General features: G+C 49.1%; 1 protein-coding gene across 1 annotated transcript in view; it reads right to left on the reverse strand.

Annotated features, from left to right (window-relative positions):
• The window catches only part of LOC140429126 (probable ATP-dependent RNA helicase DDX60), a 205,073-nt gene that overhangs the window by 91,102 nt on the left and 95,487 nt on the right, over positions 1 to 18,484 (reverse strand). The window contains exons 13-15 of the mRNA XM_072515726.1: positions 6,270 to 6,525; positions 3,893 to 4,071; positions 540 to 698 (exon numbers count right to left, since the gene is read on the reverse strand). Of these exons, the coding sequence (XP_072371827.1) occupies positions 540 to 698; positions 3,893 to 4,071; positions 6,270 to 6,525 (594 nt within the window). The remainder of the gene's footprint in view (positions 1 to 539; positions 699 to 3,892; positions 4,072 to 6,269; positions 6,526 to 18,484) is intronic.

The raw sequence follows: 18,484 nt of genomic DNA on the forward strand, positions 1-18,484 counted from the left end.
GTGGCACAGTGAGCAGCACTGCTGCCTCATGACGCCAAGGTCCCAGGTTCGATCCCGGCTCTGGGTCACTGTCCGTGTGGAGTTTGAACATTCTCCCCGTGTTTGCGTGGGTTTCACCCCCACAACCCAAAGATGTGCAGGGTAGCTGCATTGACCACGCTAAATTGCCCCTTAATTGGAAAAAAATTAAACTTTTTTTTTAAAGATGCTCCTCAAAATCCACCTCATTGACCAAGTTTTTAATCACCTGGCTAAATATCGCCTTATGCAGCTTGGTGCCAAACTATGGGTCTCAGATTCAAACTCATGAAACACGAAAACAGGCCTTTTTCTTCAACAAAGCGTGCCGATTCTCAGAGTAAGCCGCTTAGCAAGGTAGCGAAGGCAAACATCTCAGGCTATCAAGCAGTTGGGTGGGCCAGCATCCATTTTGTTAACTCACCTCTGGTAGGGTTGATATCCTGTTCAGCTCCCTGTGCTGTGCGATGACAAGGAATTCTTACCCCCTCCCCCAAAATGGTCAAAATGAAATAAGCTACCTGCCAAGTATCCGGTATGAAATGTTGAACCCTCGGATCCGGATCTTTCCTTTCCTCCCGGAATAGGTAAGGGCCCATATATTGCAGCTGGAACCGAGATGCTCCCAAACCGACCGGAAACTTTGGAGCTCTCGCGAGTACTTTTTTTATTCTTTGTCCCTGTGGTGGAAAATTGTGAGGCAGGAGTGAATGTAAATCTAGAAAAGTTCCAGTTTCTTTCATTCTTTCATGAGCTGTGGGCCTGCATTTGCTGCCCCTCCCTAATTGCCCCTTGAACGGGGACCTTGCTGGGCCATTTCAGAGGGCAGCTAAGAGTCAACCACATCGCTGTGTGTCTGGAGTCACGTGTTGGTCGGATCAGGACCAATCCCGCGCCGGGTCGGAGAATCGGCGGGGGGGGGGGTGGGGGGGGGGGGTCACGGGAATCCCGCCATGCCGCCCCGACGGCAGACCGCTGATTCTCCGGTCACTGGAGAATCGCCGCCAATCGTGCCCGGGCGGTCGCCGTGGCGCAGGTCGGGGGCCGTTGAAAGCGCCCCCCCCCCCCCGGCGATTCTCCACGCTCGACGGGCCGAGCGCCTGCGGAGTTCCGCCTGGTCCCGCCAGCGTGGCTTACATATGGTCCCACCCGGCGGGGCCTCGGTGTTCTGGCTGCGGGGGGCAGGGGGATCCGACTCCGGGGGGGGGGGGGGGCCTCCACGGTGGCCAGGCCCGCGATCTGGGGCTACCGACCGGCGGGCGCACTCATTCCGGGGGAGGGGGGGCTATGTTTACTCCGCGCTGGGACCCTGCAGGGCTCCGCCATGTTGTGCGGGCGCTGGCGCGGAGATGGCCGGCGCGCGCATGCGCGGACCCACTCCGACCGTGCGGGGCTGACTTTCGGCGCCGGAGCAGCGCACAGCACTCCGGCGCCATTCTAGCCCCTGAAGAACAGGAGAATTACTGGGCCTGGAGGCCCGTTGATGCCGGTGTCGCTCACGCCGGTTTTGACGCCGGCGTCAACACATATAGGAGAATCCCGGCCCAGGTAAGAACGCCGGCTTTCCCGCCTCAAAGGGCATTCGTGAACCAAATGGCAATCCGGAAGTTTCATGGTCATCATTACTTTTTAAAATTGCAGGGAGGTATTGGTATCATGATAATGTCACATTGCTGAAAGGAGAGACATATTGCTGAAGCTTTTCATCTAGGACTCATCAGGACAAACACAAGAATGCTAAATTTCAAACCACTGCAAGAATTTATACTGCAGGAGATTGATTGGCAAGTTGGCTCTGATTGGCTGTGCCGTTGCCGTGGAGAAATCAACGGGGAACTATAAGCTCTATGGGCTCCCAAGTAATTCACAACAGGCTTGAACATATTCTTTTTGTTTGCAGACAACATTTGTGTGAATGTATGTTGCTTCCAGCAAGTGTAAATGAGCCACAAATGAGCTTCACTGCTTATCTTAAATTAATAGTTAGTGTAGCTCCACTGCCTGTGGTAAAATTGTTGAGTCAACCTCACTGCTGGCAAACATGGCTCAGGACCTGCGTTCTGCGACAACATCGCCACCCGCGTTAAAATTCCGGCCTATTTTCCTGGAACATTAGTCCAGGCCTCTGGGACATGACCACTGTTTTCACATACCCAGACTTTAAAGAGCAGACACAGAGAAAGTGTTTCCATCTATGGGGAAGAGCAAAACTAGAAGTTATATATAAGAGAAGGTCACTAAGAAATCGAACGCAGATTCAGAAGAAACTCCTTTACCCAAACAAGGGTTAGAATGTGGAACTCGCTACTACAGGGGATAGTTAAGGGGCGCGATTCTCCGAAATGGAGCTTAAGTGTTCGCGCCATCGTGAACGCCGTCGCGTTTCACGACGGCGCGAAACGTGCGTGGGGACAACCGATTCTGGCCCCCACAGGGGGCCAGCACGCTACTGGAGTGGTTCACGTCGCTCCAGCCTCCCTTCCCGGCGCCAAATGGGCACCGCGCCAACCCGCGCATGCTTGGGGGACTTCTTCAGCGCGCTGACCCCGACGCAATATGGCGTGGGGGTTCAGGAGCCAGTTGCACAACAAAGTAGGCCCGGGGGGCGAGAGGCCACTGATTGGTGGGCCCCGATCGCGGGCCGAACCCCATCGGAGGCCCCCCCCCCCCCGATGAAGGAGCGCTTTTCCCCGCCCCATAGGCCGTCCCCTGACCCTACGCGCAGAGTTCCCGCCGGTTGCGAACAGGGGTGAACGGCGCTGGCGGGACTCTGCTGTTTCCGCGTGGCCGCTCAGCCCATCCGGGCCGGAGAATCGGTGGCCCGGCCGCGGACAGCACCCCGCAACCGTCGCCACGCCAAACGCGCCGGCGCAAACGGCACCGCTTCTCCGAACGCTGGCGTCGGGGCGGCGTGGCGCGGTTGCGGCGATTCTCCGGCCCAGCGCGGGGCTGGGAGAATCACGCCCAAGGTGAATCAAGAGATCATTCTGACTCAATCGGTCACCATATAGAACATTGGTGAAGGCTGGTGCGTAGATTGAGGACAAGGTTTACGAGGAGGTCAGAAATGTTGGAAGATTTTGCATAGCTTGAAGTTAGAGACATCCTCCGAGTGTAACCCTCCCAGCAAGATAGTGCTGGGATTAAACATTATCCATCCAGGAAGATAAAAAAGAAGCAACGCATTGGAAGTTGAGAGTAACTGTGAACTGTTTATGATAATAACAAATTTAGTGGAAGGTGTGATGTGTGATAAGTGAGAAGGAACTGTCTGCTTCGATAGTTTGCAGTATGAGTTATCGACAAAAGCAAATAGTGTTTGGTCAATACAATTTTGGGGTAATTTGTTACAGTAAAAGTATTAAACATTTTGACACTTTGTTCTTTCAGCTGTTAACTGGAAGTTAAAATTTTTCTTTAAACATTAATGGTCTCTACGCAGATCGTGACATCTGGAATGCGGAGCGGGATTCTCTGTCCCGCCACACCCATTTTCTGGTGCGGCACGCACCCGCCGACAGCAGGATCCTCCATCCTGGTATCCAGCCAATTGGGTTTCCCATTGTGGGCACCTTGACACCATTGGGAAATCCGTGGACGTGAGTGCGCTGCCATCGAAACGGAGGATCCCACCGATGGAGAATCCAGCGTGTGATGTTTGACAGGTTGGGGAAAACAGATTCAGTCAGCAGTAACTGCTCAAAAAGGAATTGGATAAATACTTGAAGGAGCCAAAGTTTGCAGTGCTCGGGGAGGGGGAACACGACTAATCGGACAGCTCTTTCAAAGAGCCAGCAGTGATGGATTGAATGGTTTCCTCCTGTGCTCTTTCACTCTACAATTCCAATCCAAGTTTAAGGTACCTGGGTTTTACCTGTTTTGCATCTATCATCCCCAACACGGTGTCTTTTAGGTTGAGGAATCCCAGATAGTTGAGGTATCGCGCCAATTTCTTTAGCATTGTAGGACTCAGCTGATCCTCATGTTTATCCAGAACATTGTGAATTCTTTGCATCAAAAACACTGCGAAGTTCATCTCTGGCGAGTGTCCCTCTGCTCAGATAATTGGAAGAAGAAATGCAGAGCGTCAACTTAATATGCAGTCTCTCACAGAATGCCTAAAGTGCACAAGGAGGCCATTTGGCCCTCCGAGTATGCACTAACCCTCTGGAAAAGAACTCCACCCAAGCCCACCTTACCACCCTATCCCAATAACCCCTTAACCTAACCTATACATCCCTGGACACCAAGGGACAATTTATCATGGCCAATCCACCTAACCTGCACAGCTTTGGACTGTGGGAGGAAACCGGAGCACCCGGAGGAAACCCACCCAGACACGGGGGAGAAAGTGCAAACTCCACACAACCCAAGGCCGGAATTGAACCCGGGTCCCTGACGCCGTGAGGCAGCAGTGCTAACCACTATGCCACCATGAGGGAGGGGTAGCGATGGCATAATAATATTGTCACTACACTAGTAATCCGGAGATGCTGGGGAATGCGCTGGGGATCGGGTTTGAATCCCACCATGGCAGATGGTGACATTTGAAATTTAAATGCCCATGACGCCATTGTCAATTGTTGTTAAAAACCCATCTGGCTTACTAATGTCCGTTTAGGGAAGGAAATAGAAACATAACAAATAGGATCAGGAGTAGGCCATCTGGCCCTTCGAGCCTGCTCCGTCCTTCAACATGATTATGGTTGATCCTCTATCTCAACACCACACTCCTGAGGTCTCCCCATACTCCTTGGCACCTTCAGAGTTTAGTAATCTATCTAATTCCTTAGAACATAGAACATTACAGCGCAGTACAGGCCCTTCGGCCCTCGATGTTGTGCCGACCTGTGAAACCACTCTAAAGCCCATCTACACTATTCCCTTATCATCCATATGTCTATCCAACGACCATTTGAATGCCCTCAATGTTGGCGAGTCCACAACTGTTGCAGGCAGGGCATTCCATGCCCTTACTATTCTCTGAGTAAGGAACCTAGCTCTGACATTTGTCCTATTTCTATCTCCCCCTCAATTTAAAGCTATGTCCCCTCATGCTAGCCATCACCATCCGAGGAAAAAGGCTCTCATTGTCCACCCTATCCAATCCTCTGATCATCTTGTATGCCTCAATTAAGTCACTTCTTAACCTTCTTCTCTCTAACGAAAACAGCCTCAAGTCCCTCAGCCTTTCCTCATAAGATCTTCCCTCCATACCAGGCAACATTCTGGTAAATCTCCTCTGCACCCTTTCCAATGCTTCCACATCCTTCCTATAATGCGGCGACCAGAACTGCACGCAATACTCCAAATGCGGCCGCACCAGAGTTTTGTACAGCTGCAACATGACCTCATGGCTCCGAAACTCAATCCCTCTACCAATAAAAGCTAACACACCGTACGCCTTCTTAACAACCCTCTCAACCTGGGTGGCAACTTTCAGGGATCTATGTACATGGACACCAAGATCTCTCTGCTCATCCACACTGCCAAGAATGTTACCATCAGCCCAGCACTCTGTCTTCCTGTTACTCCTTCCAAAATGAATCACCTCACACTTTTCTGCATTAAACTCCATTTGCCACCTTAAACATATTCAGTGATTTGGCCTCCACAGCTTTCTGTGGTGGAGAATTCCATCGGTTCACCACCCTCTGAGTGAAGACGTTTCTTCTCGTCTCAACCCTAAATGGCCTACCCTGTATCCTGAGACGGTGACTCCTTGTTCTAGACCACCCCCCCCACCCCCAGCCAGAGGAAACAACATCTCAGCCAGTCTGTCCAGCGTAGACATTTCCTAAAGGTCCTCTCACTACAGACATTTATATACACACCCATTTATAAACACCCATTTCTTAAAGGTCCTCTCACATGACACAAGGTTTGTTTTCATTGCTTAGTTTGTCCTATCTGCATAAACACTCATTTTGCTCTGATTAATTTGCATTCGGAACTCCCTTGTCTTCACCCTGTCCACCCCCTTTGCTTCACCATCGGCTGTCGTGCCTTCGGATTCCCCCTTTACCTCCTTTCCATCTTCAAAACGTTCCTCATAGCCCCCTTCTTTACCGAGCTTCAGACCCGCTGCTCTAACATCTGCTCGGTGAGGCGCAGTTTTAACACCACTGCTGTGGTCATTCCAGTACATGAGAGGGGTTACATAAATGTAAGTTGTTGTTGTATTGCCAGATCTGACTTGGGGGGGGCGGAGGTAAAAGCTATAAAATCCAGAGTGGCTGCACCATTTCTACCTTTGGGTTGGCAGTGTTCACCCCAGGCTTTACAGCAATATTCAATCCCTTCCAGCTCAGCGGTAACTTTCACAACGTCACTTTTACAATGCTGCAGAAACGTCTCCAGACATTTTGTTCCTTTGTCAAAGTCCTGGCTGATTTCTTTCTGAATTGATTCCTTCTGTGTGTGCCATGCTTCCCAGGCCTTCTTCTCCACTTCCGCCTCCTTCCTCTTCACCTGTGCTTCAATGATGAGCTCTGCACTCTTCTTCTTCTGAATTTGAGAGAGTTCGAGAGAGTTAGATAAACTCTAAGCTTGGGCAAACCCTAACTCAAGGCTAATGTTTAATATATGTTCAGCACGGTGGATCAGGCGCAAAATAAGTGAGCAGCAAGCATGGGTTTGCGTGTGTGTGTGTGAATGAATGGAAGTGTGCATGTGGGTGTCTGAGTGAGTGTGAGTGTGTGTCTGTGTGTGGGTGAGTGTGTGTGTATGTGTCTGTATGTGAGCGAGATTAAGTGTGTCTGTGTGTGCGTGAGCCAGAGTAAGGTTGTGTGTCTGTGTGTAAGTGAGTGTGTGTAAATGTGTGTCTGTGTGTGAGTGAGAGGGCACATAAATGTGTCTACATGAGAGTGAGTGCGTGTGTGCATGTGTGTGAGTGAGAGTGAGTGTGTGTGGCTGTATGTGAGCGAGATTAAGTGTGTCTGTGTGTGCGTGAGCCAGAGTAAGGTTGTGTGTCTGTGTGTAAGTGAGAGTGAGTGTGTGTGAGCCAGTGTGTTTGTGTGTCTATGTGTGAGTGAGAGTGCACATAATTGTAAATGTGTGTCTGTGTGTGAGTGAGAGGGCACGTAAATGTGTCTACGGGAGTGAGAGTGAGTCCGTGTGGTCTGTGTGTAAGTGAGAGTGAGCGTGTGTGAGCCAGTGCATTTGTGTGTCTGTGTGTGAATGAGAGTGCACTTAAGTGTAAATGTGTGTGAGTGAGAGGGCACGTAAATGTGTCTACGTGAGTGAGAGTGAGTGCATGTGTGTCTGTGTGTGAGTGAGAGTGAGTGTGTGTGAGCCAGTGAGTTGTGTGTCTGTGTGTGAGTGAGAGTGCACATAAGTGTGCCCGGGTGAGTGTGGGTGAGTGTGTGTGTGAGCCAGTGAGTTGTGTGTCGGTGTGTGTGAGTGAGTGTGAGTGTATTTAAACGTGTGTCTGTGAGTGAGCAAGTGTGCCTGTGTGAGTGAGATTGAGTCTGTGTTTGTGTGTGTCTGTGTGCGACAGTGAGATTGTGTGAGTGGTTCTGTGTGTGAATGCGTGTGTATGTGAGTGAGTGTGAGTATGTGTGTGTTGTGCGAATAGATGTTACTTTTAAAAATATCTTTCGGGAATATTGAGTTATTCTGTGAAGGAGGCAGTTTGTGTGTGCATGAGGGGCTGGTTTAGCTCACTGGGCTAAATCGCTGGCTTTTAAAGCAGACCAAGGCAGGCCAGCAGCACGGTTCAATTCCCGTACCAGCCTCCCCGAACAGGCGCCGGAATGTGGCGACTAGAGGCTTTTCACAGTAACTTCATTGAAGCCTACTCGTGACAATAAGCCATTTTCATTTCATGTGAGTGTATGTGTGTGCATGTGGCTGTGTAAATGATTCAATTAAGCTGGGAAAAGGTTACTAAGGGAAGATTGTTTGGGAGGTTTAAGTTATGAAAGAGTAAAGGTGTAATGAAACTTTCCTGGCAGAGCGTTGTGTAAGTAAATACCGTAAAATTTCAATGGGGTGTAAGGAATGTTTCCAACTTGTAAAGGTTTCATAAGTAACCAAAGAAAGGTTACTAAATTTTATTCGACCTGAAAGTAAAGCACAAAAGATGTTTCTAGTTTGGAAAGTTGAGTTCAAAGAAGTGTGGAGGACAATAATATTGTAGATGAAAAGGTAAACAAATATTTAAAGAGAGATGTTAAGTTGATTTGGTGTTGGCTGTGTGAAGGAGATTGCCCAGACACAGCTCTGGGCTGGGAGAAGATCAATTTAAATCAGTCATCCAGTTAAACCAGAAAAGGCTGGGGCATCAAAAAACAGTCTTATTCTGATGTTTTGGATTTCCACAGCAGAGTAAGGGGGGGAGGGGGGGGGGGGGGGGGTCGAGAGGTGATGTGGCATACTTCTATTAAAGCTACAGCAGTTTTCCCTTGGACAATATTACTTGATTTTTATGGTTAAACATATGTAAGGGTACTACTGCCTATGAGTCTGATCAGGTAGGGAGTCTTTTGGGGGAATATTTTGGAAGACTAATTTTAACTGTGTAACTGTAATCTTGTGTGTTAAAGTTTTATGTTCTTCTTGTTAATAAACCTTGGGCTGGATTCTGCGCCGGCGGGATACTCGGTTAGGCCTGCAGCCCGGGGGTTTCCCGACGGCGTCGGGTTGCCCCACAATGGGAAACCCCATTGACTAGCCAGTGTGACAGAGCATCCCGTTGAAACAGATATGCGGTGCGGCAGGGCAGAGAATCCAGCCCCTTGTATTTTGCTTAGCGCTGCATTCCATGGCAAGGTTTGCTTTATGGCACATTGTCCACCGTAATATCCAGGCATTATATATACAAGGCTCCAACATCACTGTCCCAGCACAGAAGAAACAACATGGTACTCCTGAAGAATGAATATGGACTTCCAGGAACACCTTGGAGCTTGAAAGTGGACCTCGTCGATGACACTGAAGATGGAAGATCCACATGAAAGATGGTCCCCCAACTGACTGTGGTGGTGTTCCAGGGTCCAGGGGCGAACTCAAGGGGCAGCTGCAGGCATTGTGCGGGAGCTGAGAGTCAGAGCGGACATTTAAAAAGAGCGGGAGCTGAGAGTCAGAGCGGACATTTAAAAAGAGCGGGAGCTGAGAGTCAGAGCGGAGATTTATAAAGAGAGGGAGCTGAGAGTCAGAGCGGACATTTAAAAAGAGCGGGAGCGAGAGTCAGTGCGGAGATTTAAAAAGAGTGGGAGCTGAGAGTCAGAGCGGAGATTTATAAAGAGCGGGAGCTGAGAGTCAGAGCGGAGATTTAAAACGAGCGAGAGCTGAGAGTCAGAGCGGAGAGCGGAGATTTATAAAGAGCGGGTGCTGAGAGTCAGAGCGGAGATTTTAAAAGAGCGGGAGCTGAGAGTCGGAGCAGAGATTTAAAAAGAGCGAGAGCTGAGAGTCAGAGTGGAGATTTAAAAAGAGTGGGAGCTGAGAGTCAGAGCGGAGATTTAAAAAGAGCGGGAGCTGAGAGTCGGAGCGGAGATTTATAAAGAGCGGGAGCTGGGTGTTAAAGCGGAGATTTAATGAGAGCGGGAGCTGAGAGTCAGAGCGGAGATTTAAAAAGCGCAGGAGCTGAGAGTCAGAGCGGTGATTTAAAAAGAGCGGGAGCTGAGAGTCAGAGTGGAGATTTAAAAAGAGTGGGAGCTGTGGGTCAGAGCGGAGATTTAAAAAGAGCGGGAGCTGAGAGTCAGAGCGGAGATTTTAAAAGAGCGGGAGCTGAGAGTCAGAGCGGAGATTTAGAAAGAGCGGGAGCTGAGAGTCAGAGCGGAGATTTAAAAAGAGCGGGAGCTGAGAGTCAGAGCGGAGATTTAAAAAGAGCGGGAGGTGAGGGTCAGAGCGGAGATTTATAAAGAGTGAGAGCTGAGAGTCAGAGCGGAGATTTATAAAGAGCAGGAGCTGCGAGTCGGAGCGGAGATTCAAAAAGAGCGGGAACTGAGTGTCAGAACGGAGATTAAAAAAGAGTGGAAGCTGAGAGTCAGGGCGGAGATTTAAACAGAGCGGGAGCTGAGTGACAGAACGGAGATTAAAAAAGAGCAGGAGCTGAGTGTCAAAGCGGAGATTTATAAAGAGCGGGAGCTGAGAGTCAGAGCGGACATTTAAAAAGAGCGGGAGCTGAGAGTCAGTGCGGAGATTTTAAAAGAGCGGGAGCTGAGAGTCAGAGCGGAGATTTATAAAGAGAGGGAGCTGAGAGTCAGAGCGGAGATTTAAAAAGAGCGGGAGCTGAGAGTCAGAGCGGACATTTAAAAATAGCGGGAGCTGAGAGTCAGAGCGGAGATTTATAAAGAGCGGGAGCTGAGAGTTAAAGCGGAGATTTAAAAAGAGCGGGAGCTGAGAGTCAGAGCGGAGATTTAAAAAGCGCAGGAGCTGAGAGTCAGAGCGGTGATTTAAAAAGAGCGTGAGCTGAGAGTCAGAGTGGAAATTTAAAAAGAGTGGGAGCTGTGGGTCAGAGCGGAGATTTAAAAAGAGCGGGAGCTGAGAGTCAGAGCGGAGATTTTAAAAGAGCGGGAGCTGAGAGTCAGAGCGGAGATTTAAAAAGAGCGGGAGCTGAGAGTCAGAGCGGAGATTTATAAAGAGAGGGAGCTGAGAGTCAGAGCGGAGATTTAAAAAGAGTGGGAGCTGTGGGTCAGAGCGGTGATTTAAAAAGAGAGGGAGCTGAGAGTCAGGGCGGAGATTTAAAAAGAGCGGGAGATGAGAGTCAGAGTGGAGATTTAAAAAGAGCGGGAGCTGAGAGTCAGAGCGGACATTGAAAAAGAGCGGGAGCTGAGAGTCAGAGCGGACATTTAAAAAGAGCGGGAGCTGAGAGTCAGAGCGGAGATTTATAAAGAGAGGGAGCTGAGTGTCAGAGCGGAGATGTAAAAAGAGCAGGAGCTGAGAGTCAGAGCGGACATTTAAAAAGAGCAGGAGCTGAGAGACAGAGCGGAGATTTAAAACGAGCGGGAGCTGAGAGTCAGACGGAGAGCGGAGATTTATAAAGAGCGGGTGCTGAGAGTCAGAGCGGAGATTTTAAAAGAGCGGGAGCTGAGAGTCAGAGCAGAGATTTAAAAAGAGCGAGAGCTGAGAGTCAGAGTGGAGATTTAAAAAGAGTGCGAGCTGAGAGTCAGAGTGGAGATTTAAAAAGAGCGGGAGCTGAGAGTCGGAGCGGAGATTTATAAAGAGCGGGAGCTGGGAGTTAAAGCGGAGATTTAAAAAGAGAGGGAGCTGAGAGTCAGAGCGGAGATTTAAAAAGCACAGGATCTGAGAGTCAGAGCGGTGATTTAAAAAGAGCGGGAGCTGAGAGTCAGAGAGGAGATTTAAAAAGAGTGGGAGCTGTGGGTCAGAGCGGAGATTTAAAAAGAGCGGGAGCTGAGAGTCAGAGCGGAGATTTTAAAAGAGCGGGAACTGAGAGTTAGAGCGGAGATTTAAAAAGAGCGGGAGCTGAGAGTCAGAGCGGAGATTTAAAAAGAGCGGGAGCTGAGGGTCAGAGCGGAGATTTATAAAGAGTGAGAGCTGAGAGTCAGAGCGGAGATTTATAAAGAGCAGGAGCTGCGAGTCGGAGCGGAGATTCAAAAAGAGCGGGAATTGAGTGTGAGAACGGAGATTAAAAAAGAGTGGAAGCTGAGAGTCAGGGCGGAGATTTAAACAGAGCGGGAGCTGAGTGTCAGAGCGGAGATTTATAAAGAGAGGGAGCTGAGAGTCAGAGCGGAGATTTATAAAGAGAGGGAGCTGAGAGTCAGAGCGGACATTTAAAAAGAGAGGGAGCTGAGAGTCAGAGCGGAGATTTATAAAGAGAGGGAGCTGAGAGTCAGAGCAGACATTTAAAAAGAGCGGGAGCTGAGAGTCAGTGCGGAGATTTAAAAAGAGTGGGAGCTGAGAGTCAGAGCGGAGATTTATAAAGAGAGGGAGCTGAGAGTCAGAGCGGACATTTAAAAAGAGCGGGAGCTGAGAGTCAGAGTGGACATTTAAAAAGAGCGGGAGCTGAGAGTCAGAGCGGAGATTTATAAAGAGAGGGAGCTGAGAGTCAGAGCGGACATTTAAAAAGAGCGGGAGCTGAGAGTCAGTGCGGAGATTTAAAAAGAGTGGGAGCTGAGTGTCAGAGCGCAGATTTAAAAAGAGCAGGAGCTGAGAGTCAGAGCGGACATTTAAAAAGAGCAGGAGCTGAGAGTCAGAGCGGAGATTTAAAATGAGCGGGAGCTGAGAGTCAGAGCGGAGAGCGGAGATTTATAAAGAGCGGGTGCTGAGAGTCAGAGCGGAGATTTTAAAAGAGCGGGAGCTGAGAGTCAGAGCGGAGATTTTAAAAGAGCGGGAGCTGAGAGTCAGAGCGGAGATTTAAAAAGAACGGGAGCTGAGAGTCAGAGTGGAGATTTAAAAAGAGTGGGAGCTGTGGGTCAGAGCGGAGATTTAAAAAGAGCGGGAGCTGAGAGTCAGAGCGGAGATTTTAAAAGAGCGGGAGCTGAGAGTCAGAGCGGAGATTTAAAAAGAGCGGGAGCTGAGAGTCAGAGCGGAGATTTATAAAGAGAGGGAGCTGAGAGTCAGAGCGGAGATTTAAAAAGAGTGGGAGCTGAGAGTCAGAGTGGGGATTTATAAAGAGCAGGAGCTGCGTTTCGGAGCGGAGATTTATAAAGAGCGGGAACTGAGTGTCAGAACGGAGATTAAAAAAGAGTGGAAGCTGAGAGTCAGGGCGGAGATTTAAACAGAGCGGGAGCTGAGTGTCAGAACGGAGATTAAAAAAGAGCGGGAGCTGAGTGTCAAAGCGGAGATTTATAAAGAGCGGGAGCTGAGAGTTAGGGCGGAGATTTAAACAGAACGGGACCTGAGAGTCAGAGCGGACATTTATAAAGAGTGGGAGCTGAGAGTCAGAGCGGAGATTTAAAAAGAGCGGGAGCTGAGAGTCAGAGTGGAGATTTAAAAAGAGCGGGAGCTGAGTGTCAGAACGGAGATTAAAAAAGAGCGGGAGCTGAGTGTCAAAGCGGAGATTTATAAAGAGCGGGAGCTGAGTGTCAGAGCGGAGATTTAAACAGAGCGGGAGCTGAGAGTCAGAGCGGAGATTTAAAAAGAGCGGGAGCTGAGATTCAGAGCGGAGATTTAGAAAGAGCGAGAGCTGAGAGTCAGAGTGGAGATTTAAAAAGAGTGGGAGCTGTGGGTCAGAGCGGAGATTTAAAAAGAGCGGGAGCTGAGAGTCAGAGCGGAGATTTAAAAAGAGCGGGAGCTGAGAGTCAGAGCGGAGATTTAAAAAGAGCGGGACCTGAGAGTCAGAGCGGACATTTATAAAGAGTGGGAGCTGAGAGTCAGAGCGGAGATTTAAAAAGAGCGGGAGCTGAGAGTCAGAGTGGAGATTTAAAAAGAGCGGGAGCTGAGAGTCGGAGCGGAGATTTAAAAAGAGCGGGAGCTGAGAGTCAGAGCGGAGATTTATCAAGAGCAGAAGCTACGAGTCGGAGTGGAGATTTAAAAAGAGCGGGAACTGAGTGTCAGAACAGAGATTAAAAAAGAGTGGAAGCTGAGAGTCAGGGCGGAGATTTAAACAGAGCGGGAGCTGAGTGTCAGAACGGAGATTAAAAAAGAGCTGAGTGTCAAAGCGGAGATTTATAAAGAGCGGGAGCTGAGAGTCAGGGTGGAGATTTATAAAGAGCAGGAGCTGCGTGTCGGAGCGAAGATTTATAAAGAGCGGGAACTGAGTGTCAGAACGGAGATTGAAAAAGAGTGGAAGCTGAGTGTCAAAGCGGAGATTTATAAAGAGCGGGAGCTGAGAGTCAGGGCGGAGATTTAAACAGAGCGGGAGCTGAGTGTCAGAACAGAGATTAAAAAAGAGCGGGACATGAGTGTCAAAGCGGAGATTTATAAAGAGCGGGAGCTGAGTGTCAGAGCGGAGATTTAAACAGAGCGGGAGCTGAGAGTCGGAGCGGAGATTTATAAAGAGCGGGAGCTGGGAGTTAAAGCGGAGATTTAAAAAGAGCGGGAGCTGAGAGTCAGAACGGAGATTTAAAAAGCGCAGGAGCTGAGAGTCAGAGCGGTGATTTAAAAAGAGCGGGAGCTGAGAGTCAGAGTGGAGATTTAAAAAGAGTGGGAGCTGTGGGTCAGAGCGTAGATTTAAAAAGAGCGGGAGCTGAGAGTCAGAGCGGAGATTTTAAAAGAGTGGGAGCTGAGAGTCAGCAGAGATTTAAAAAGAGCGGGAGCTGAGAGTCAGAGCGGAGATTTAAAAAGAGCGGGAGCTGAGAGTCAGAGTGGAGATTTAAAAAGAGTGGGAGCTGTGGGTCAGAGCGGAGATTTAAAAAGAGCGGGAGCTGAGAGTCAGTGCGGAGATTATAAAAGAGCGGGAGCTGAGTGTCAGAGCGGAGATTTTAAAAGAGCGGGAGCTGAGAGTCAGAGCGGATATTTAAAAAGAGCGGGAGCTGAGAGTCAGAGTGGAGATTTAAAAAGAGCGGGAGCTGAGAGTCAGAGTGGAGATTTAAAAAGAGTGGGAGCTGTGGGTCAGAGCGCAGATTTAAAAAGAGCGGGAGCTGAGAGTCAGAGCGGAGATTTAAAAAGAGCGGGAGCTGAGAGTTAGAGCGGAGATTTAAAAAGAGCGGTAGCTGAGAGTCAGAGCGGAAATTTATAAAGAGTGGGAGCTGAGAGTCAGAGCGGAGATTTAAAAAGAGCGGGAGCTGAGAGTCAGAGCGGAGATTTAAAAAGAGTGGGAGCTGAGAGTCAGAGTGGAGATTTATAAAGAGCAGAAGCTGCGAGTCGGAGTGGAGATTTAAAAAGAGCGGGAACTGAGTGTCAGAACGGAGATTAAAAAAGAGTGGAAGCTGAGAGTCAGGGCGGAGATTTAAACAGAGCGGGAGCTGAGTGTCAGAACGGAGATTAAAAAAGAGCGGGAGCTGAGTGTCAAAGCGGGGATTTATAAAGAGCGGGAGCTGAGAGTCAGGGTGGAGATTTATAAAGAGCAGGAGCTGCGTGTCGGAGCGGAGATTTATAAAGAGCGGGAACTGAGTTTCAGAACGGAGATTGAAAAAGAGTGGAAGCTGAGAGTCAGGGCGGAGATTTAAACAGAGCGGGAGCTGAGTGTCAGAACGGAGATTAAAAAAGAGCGGGAGCTGAGTGTCAAAGCGGAGATTTATAAAGAGCGGGAGCTGAGAGTCAGGGCGGAGATTTAAACAGAGCGGGAGCTGAGTGTCAGAACAGAGATTAAGAAACAGCGGGACATGAGTGTCAAAGCGGAGATTTATAAAGAGCGGGAGCTGAGTGTCAGAGCGGAGATTTAAACAGAGCGGGAGCTGAGAGTCGGAGCGGAGATTTGTAAAGAGCGGGAGCTGGGAGTTAAAGCGGAGATTTAAAAAGAGCGGGAGCTGAGAGTCAGAGTGGAGATTTAAAAAGAGTGGGAGCTGTGGGTCAGAGCGGAGATTTAAAAAGAGCGGGAGCTGAGAGTCAGAGCGGAGATTTTAAAAGAGCGGGAGCTGAGAGTCAGCGGAGATTTAAAAAGAGCGGGAGCTGAGAGTCAGAGCGGAGATTTTAAAAGAGCGGGAGCTGAGAGTCAGAGCGGAGATTTAAAAAGAGCGGGAGCTGAGAGTCAGAGTGGAGATTTTAAAAGAGCGGGAGCTGAGAGTCAGAGCGGAGATTTAAAAAGAACGGGAGCTGAGAGTCAGAGTGGAGATTTAAAAAGAGTGGGAGCTGTGGGTCAGAGCGGAGATTTAAAAAGAGCGGGAGCTGAGAGTCAGAGCGGAGATTTTAAAAGAGCGGGAGCTGAGAGTCAGAGCGGAGATTTAAAAAGAGCGGGAGCTGAGAGTCAGAGCGGAGATTTATAAAGAGAGGGAGCTGAGAGTCAGAGCGGAGATTTAAAAAGAGTGGGAGCTGAGAGTCAGAGTGGGGATTTATAAAGAGCAGGAGCTGCGTTTCGGAGCGGAGATTTATAAAGAGCGGGAACTGAGTGTCAGAACGGAGATTAAAAAAGAGTGGAAGCTGAGAGTCAGGGCGGAGATTTAAACAGAGCGGGAGCTGAGTGTCAGAACGGAGATTAAAAAAGAGCGGGAGCTGAGTGTCAAAGCGGAGATTTATAAAGAGCGGGAGCTGAGAGTTAGGGCGGAGATTTAAACAGAACGGGACCTGAGAGTCAGAGCGGACATTTATAAAGAGTGGGAGCTGAGAGTCAGAGCGGAGATTTAAAAAGAGCGGGAGCTGAGAGTCAGAGTGGAGATTTAAAAAGAGCGGGAGCTGAGTGTCAGAACGGAGATTAAAAAAGAGCGGGAGCTGAGTGTCAAAGCGGAGATTTATAAAGAGCGGGAGCTGAGTGTCAGAGCGGAGATTTAAACAGAGCGGGAGCTGAGAGTCAGAGCGGAGATTTAAAAAGAGCGGGAGCTGAGATTCAGAGCGGAGATTTAGAAAGAGCGAGAGCTGAGAGTCAGAGTGGAGATTTAAAAAGAGTGGGAGCTGTGGGTCAGAGCGGAGATTTAAAAAGAGCGGGAGCTGAGAGTCAGAGCGGAGATTTAAAAAGAGCGGGAGCTGAGAGTCAGAGCGGAGATTTAAAAAGAGCGGGACCTGAGAGTCAGAGCGGACATTTATAAAGAGTGGGAGCTGAGAGTCAGAGCGGAGATTTAAAAAGAGCGGGAGCTGAGAGTCAGAGTGGAGATTTAAAAAGAGCGGGAGCTGAGAGTCGGAGCGGAGATTTAAAAAGAGCGGGAGCTGAGAGTCAGAGCGGAGATTTATCAAGAGCAGAAGCTACGAGTCGGAGTGGAGATTTAAAAAGAGCGGGAACTGAGTGTCAGAACAGAGATTAAAAAAGAGTGGAAGCTGAGAGTCAGGGCGGAGATTTAAACAGAGCGGGAGCTGAGTGTCAGAACGGAGATTAAAAAAGAGCTGAGTGTCAAAGCGGAGATTTATAAAGAGCGGGAGCTGAGAGTCAGGGTGGAGATTTATAAAGAGCAGGAGCTGCGTGTCGGAGCGAAGATTTATAAAGAGCGGGAACTGAGTGTCAGAACGGAGATTGAAAAAGAGTGGAAGCTGAGTGTCAAAGCGGAGATTTATAAAGAGCGGGAGCTGAGAGTCAGGGCGGAGATTTAAACAGAGCGGGAGCTGAGTGTCAGAACAGAGATTAAAAAAGAGCGGGACATGAGTGTCAAAGCGGAGATTTATAAAGAGCGGGAGCTGAGTGTCAGAGCGGAGATTTAAACAGAGCGGGAGCTGAGAGTCGGAGCGGAGATTTATAAAGAGCGGGAGCTGGGAGTTAAAGCGGAGATTTAAAAAGAGCGGGAGCTGAGAGTCAGAACGGAGATTTAAAAAGCGCAGGAGCTGAGAGTCAGAGTGGAGATTTAAAAAGAGTGGGAGCTGTGGGTCAGAGCGTAGATTTAAAAAGAGCGGGAGCTGAGAGTCAGAGCGGAGATTTTAAAAGAGTGGGAGCTGAGAGTCAGCAGAGATTTAAAAAGAGCGGGAGCTGAGAGTCAGAGCGGAGATTTAAAAAGAGCGGGAGCTGAGAGTCAGAGTGGAGATTTAAAAAGAGTGGGAGCTGTGGGTCAGAGCGGAGATTTAAAAAGAGCGGGAGCTGAGAGTCAGTGCGGAGATTATAAAAGAGCGGGAGCTGAAAGTCAGAGCGGAGATTTTAAAAGAGCGGGAGCTGAGAGTCAGAGCGGATATTTAAAAAGAGCGGGAGCTGAGAGTCAGAGTGGAGATTTAAAAAGAGCGGGAGCTGAGAGTCAGAGTGGAGATTTAAAAAGAGTGGGAGCTGTGGGTCAGAGCGCAGATTTAAAAAGAGCGGGAGCTGAGAGTCAGAGCGGAGATTTAAAAAGAGCGGGAGCTGAGAGTTAGAGCGGAGATTTAAAAAGAGCGGTAGCTGAGAGTCAGAGCGGAAATTTATAAAGAGTGGGAGCTGAGAGTCAGAGCGGAGATTTAAAAAGAGCGGGAGCTGAGAGTCAGAGCGGAGATTTAAAAAGAGTGGGAGCTGAGAGTCAGAGTGGAGATTTATAAAGAGCAGAAGCTGCGAGTCGGAGTGGAGATTTAAAAAGAGCGGGAACTGAGTGTCAGAACGGAGATTAAAAAAGAGTGGAAGCTGAGAGTCAGGGCGGAGATTTAAACAGAGCGGGAGCTGAGTGTCAGAACGGAGATTAAAAAAGAGCGGGAGCTGAGTGTCAAAGCGGGGATTTATAAAGAGCGGGAGCTGAGAGTCAGGGTGGAGATTTATAAAGAGCAGGAGCTGCGTGTCGGAGCGGAGATTTATAAAGAGCGGGAACTGAGTGTCAGAACGGAGATTGAAAAAGAGTGGAAGCTGAGAGTCAGGGCGGAGATTTAAACAGAGCGGGAGCTGAGTGTCAGAACGGAGATTAAAAAAGAGCGGGAGCTGAGTGTCAAAGCGGAGATTTATAAAGAGCGGGAGCTGAGAGTCAGGGCGGAGATTTAAACAGAGCGGGAGCTGAGTGTCAGAACAGAGATTAAGAAACAGCGGGACATGAGTGTCAAAGCGGAGATTTATAAAGAGCGGGAGCTGAGTGTCAGAGCGGAGATTTAAACAGAG

The sequence above is a fragment of the Scyliorhinus torazame genome, chromosome 9, assembly GCF_047496885.1.
Source record: "Scyliorhinus torazame isolate Kashiwa2021f chromosome 9, sScyTor2.1, whole genome shotgun sequence".
Taxonomy (NCBI): Eukaryota; Metazoa; Chordata; class Chondrichthyes; order Carcharhiniformes; family Scyliorhinidae; genus Scyliorhinus; species Scyliorhinus torazame.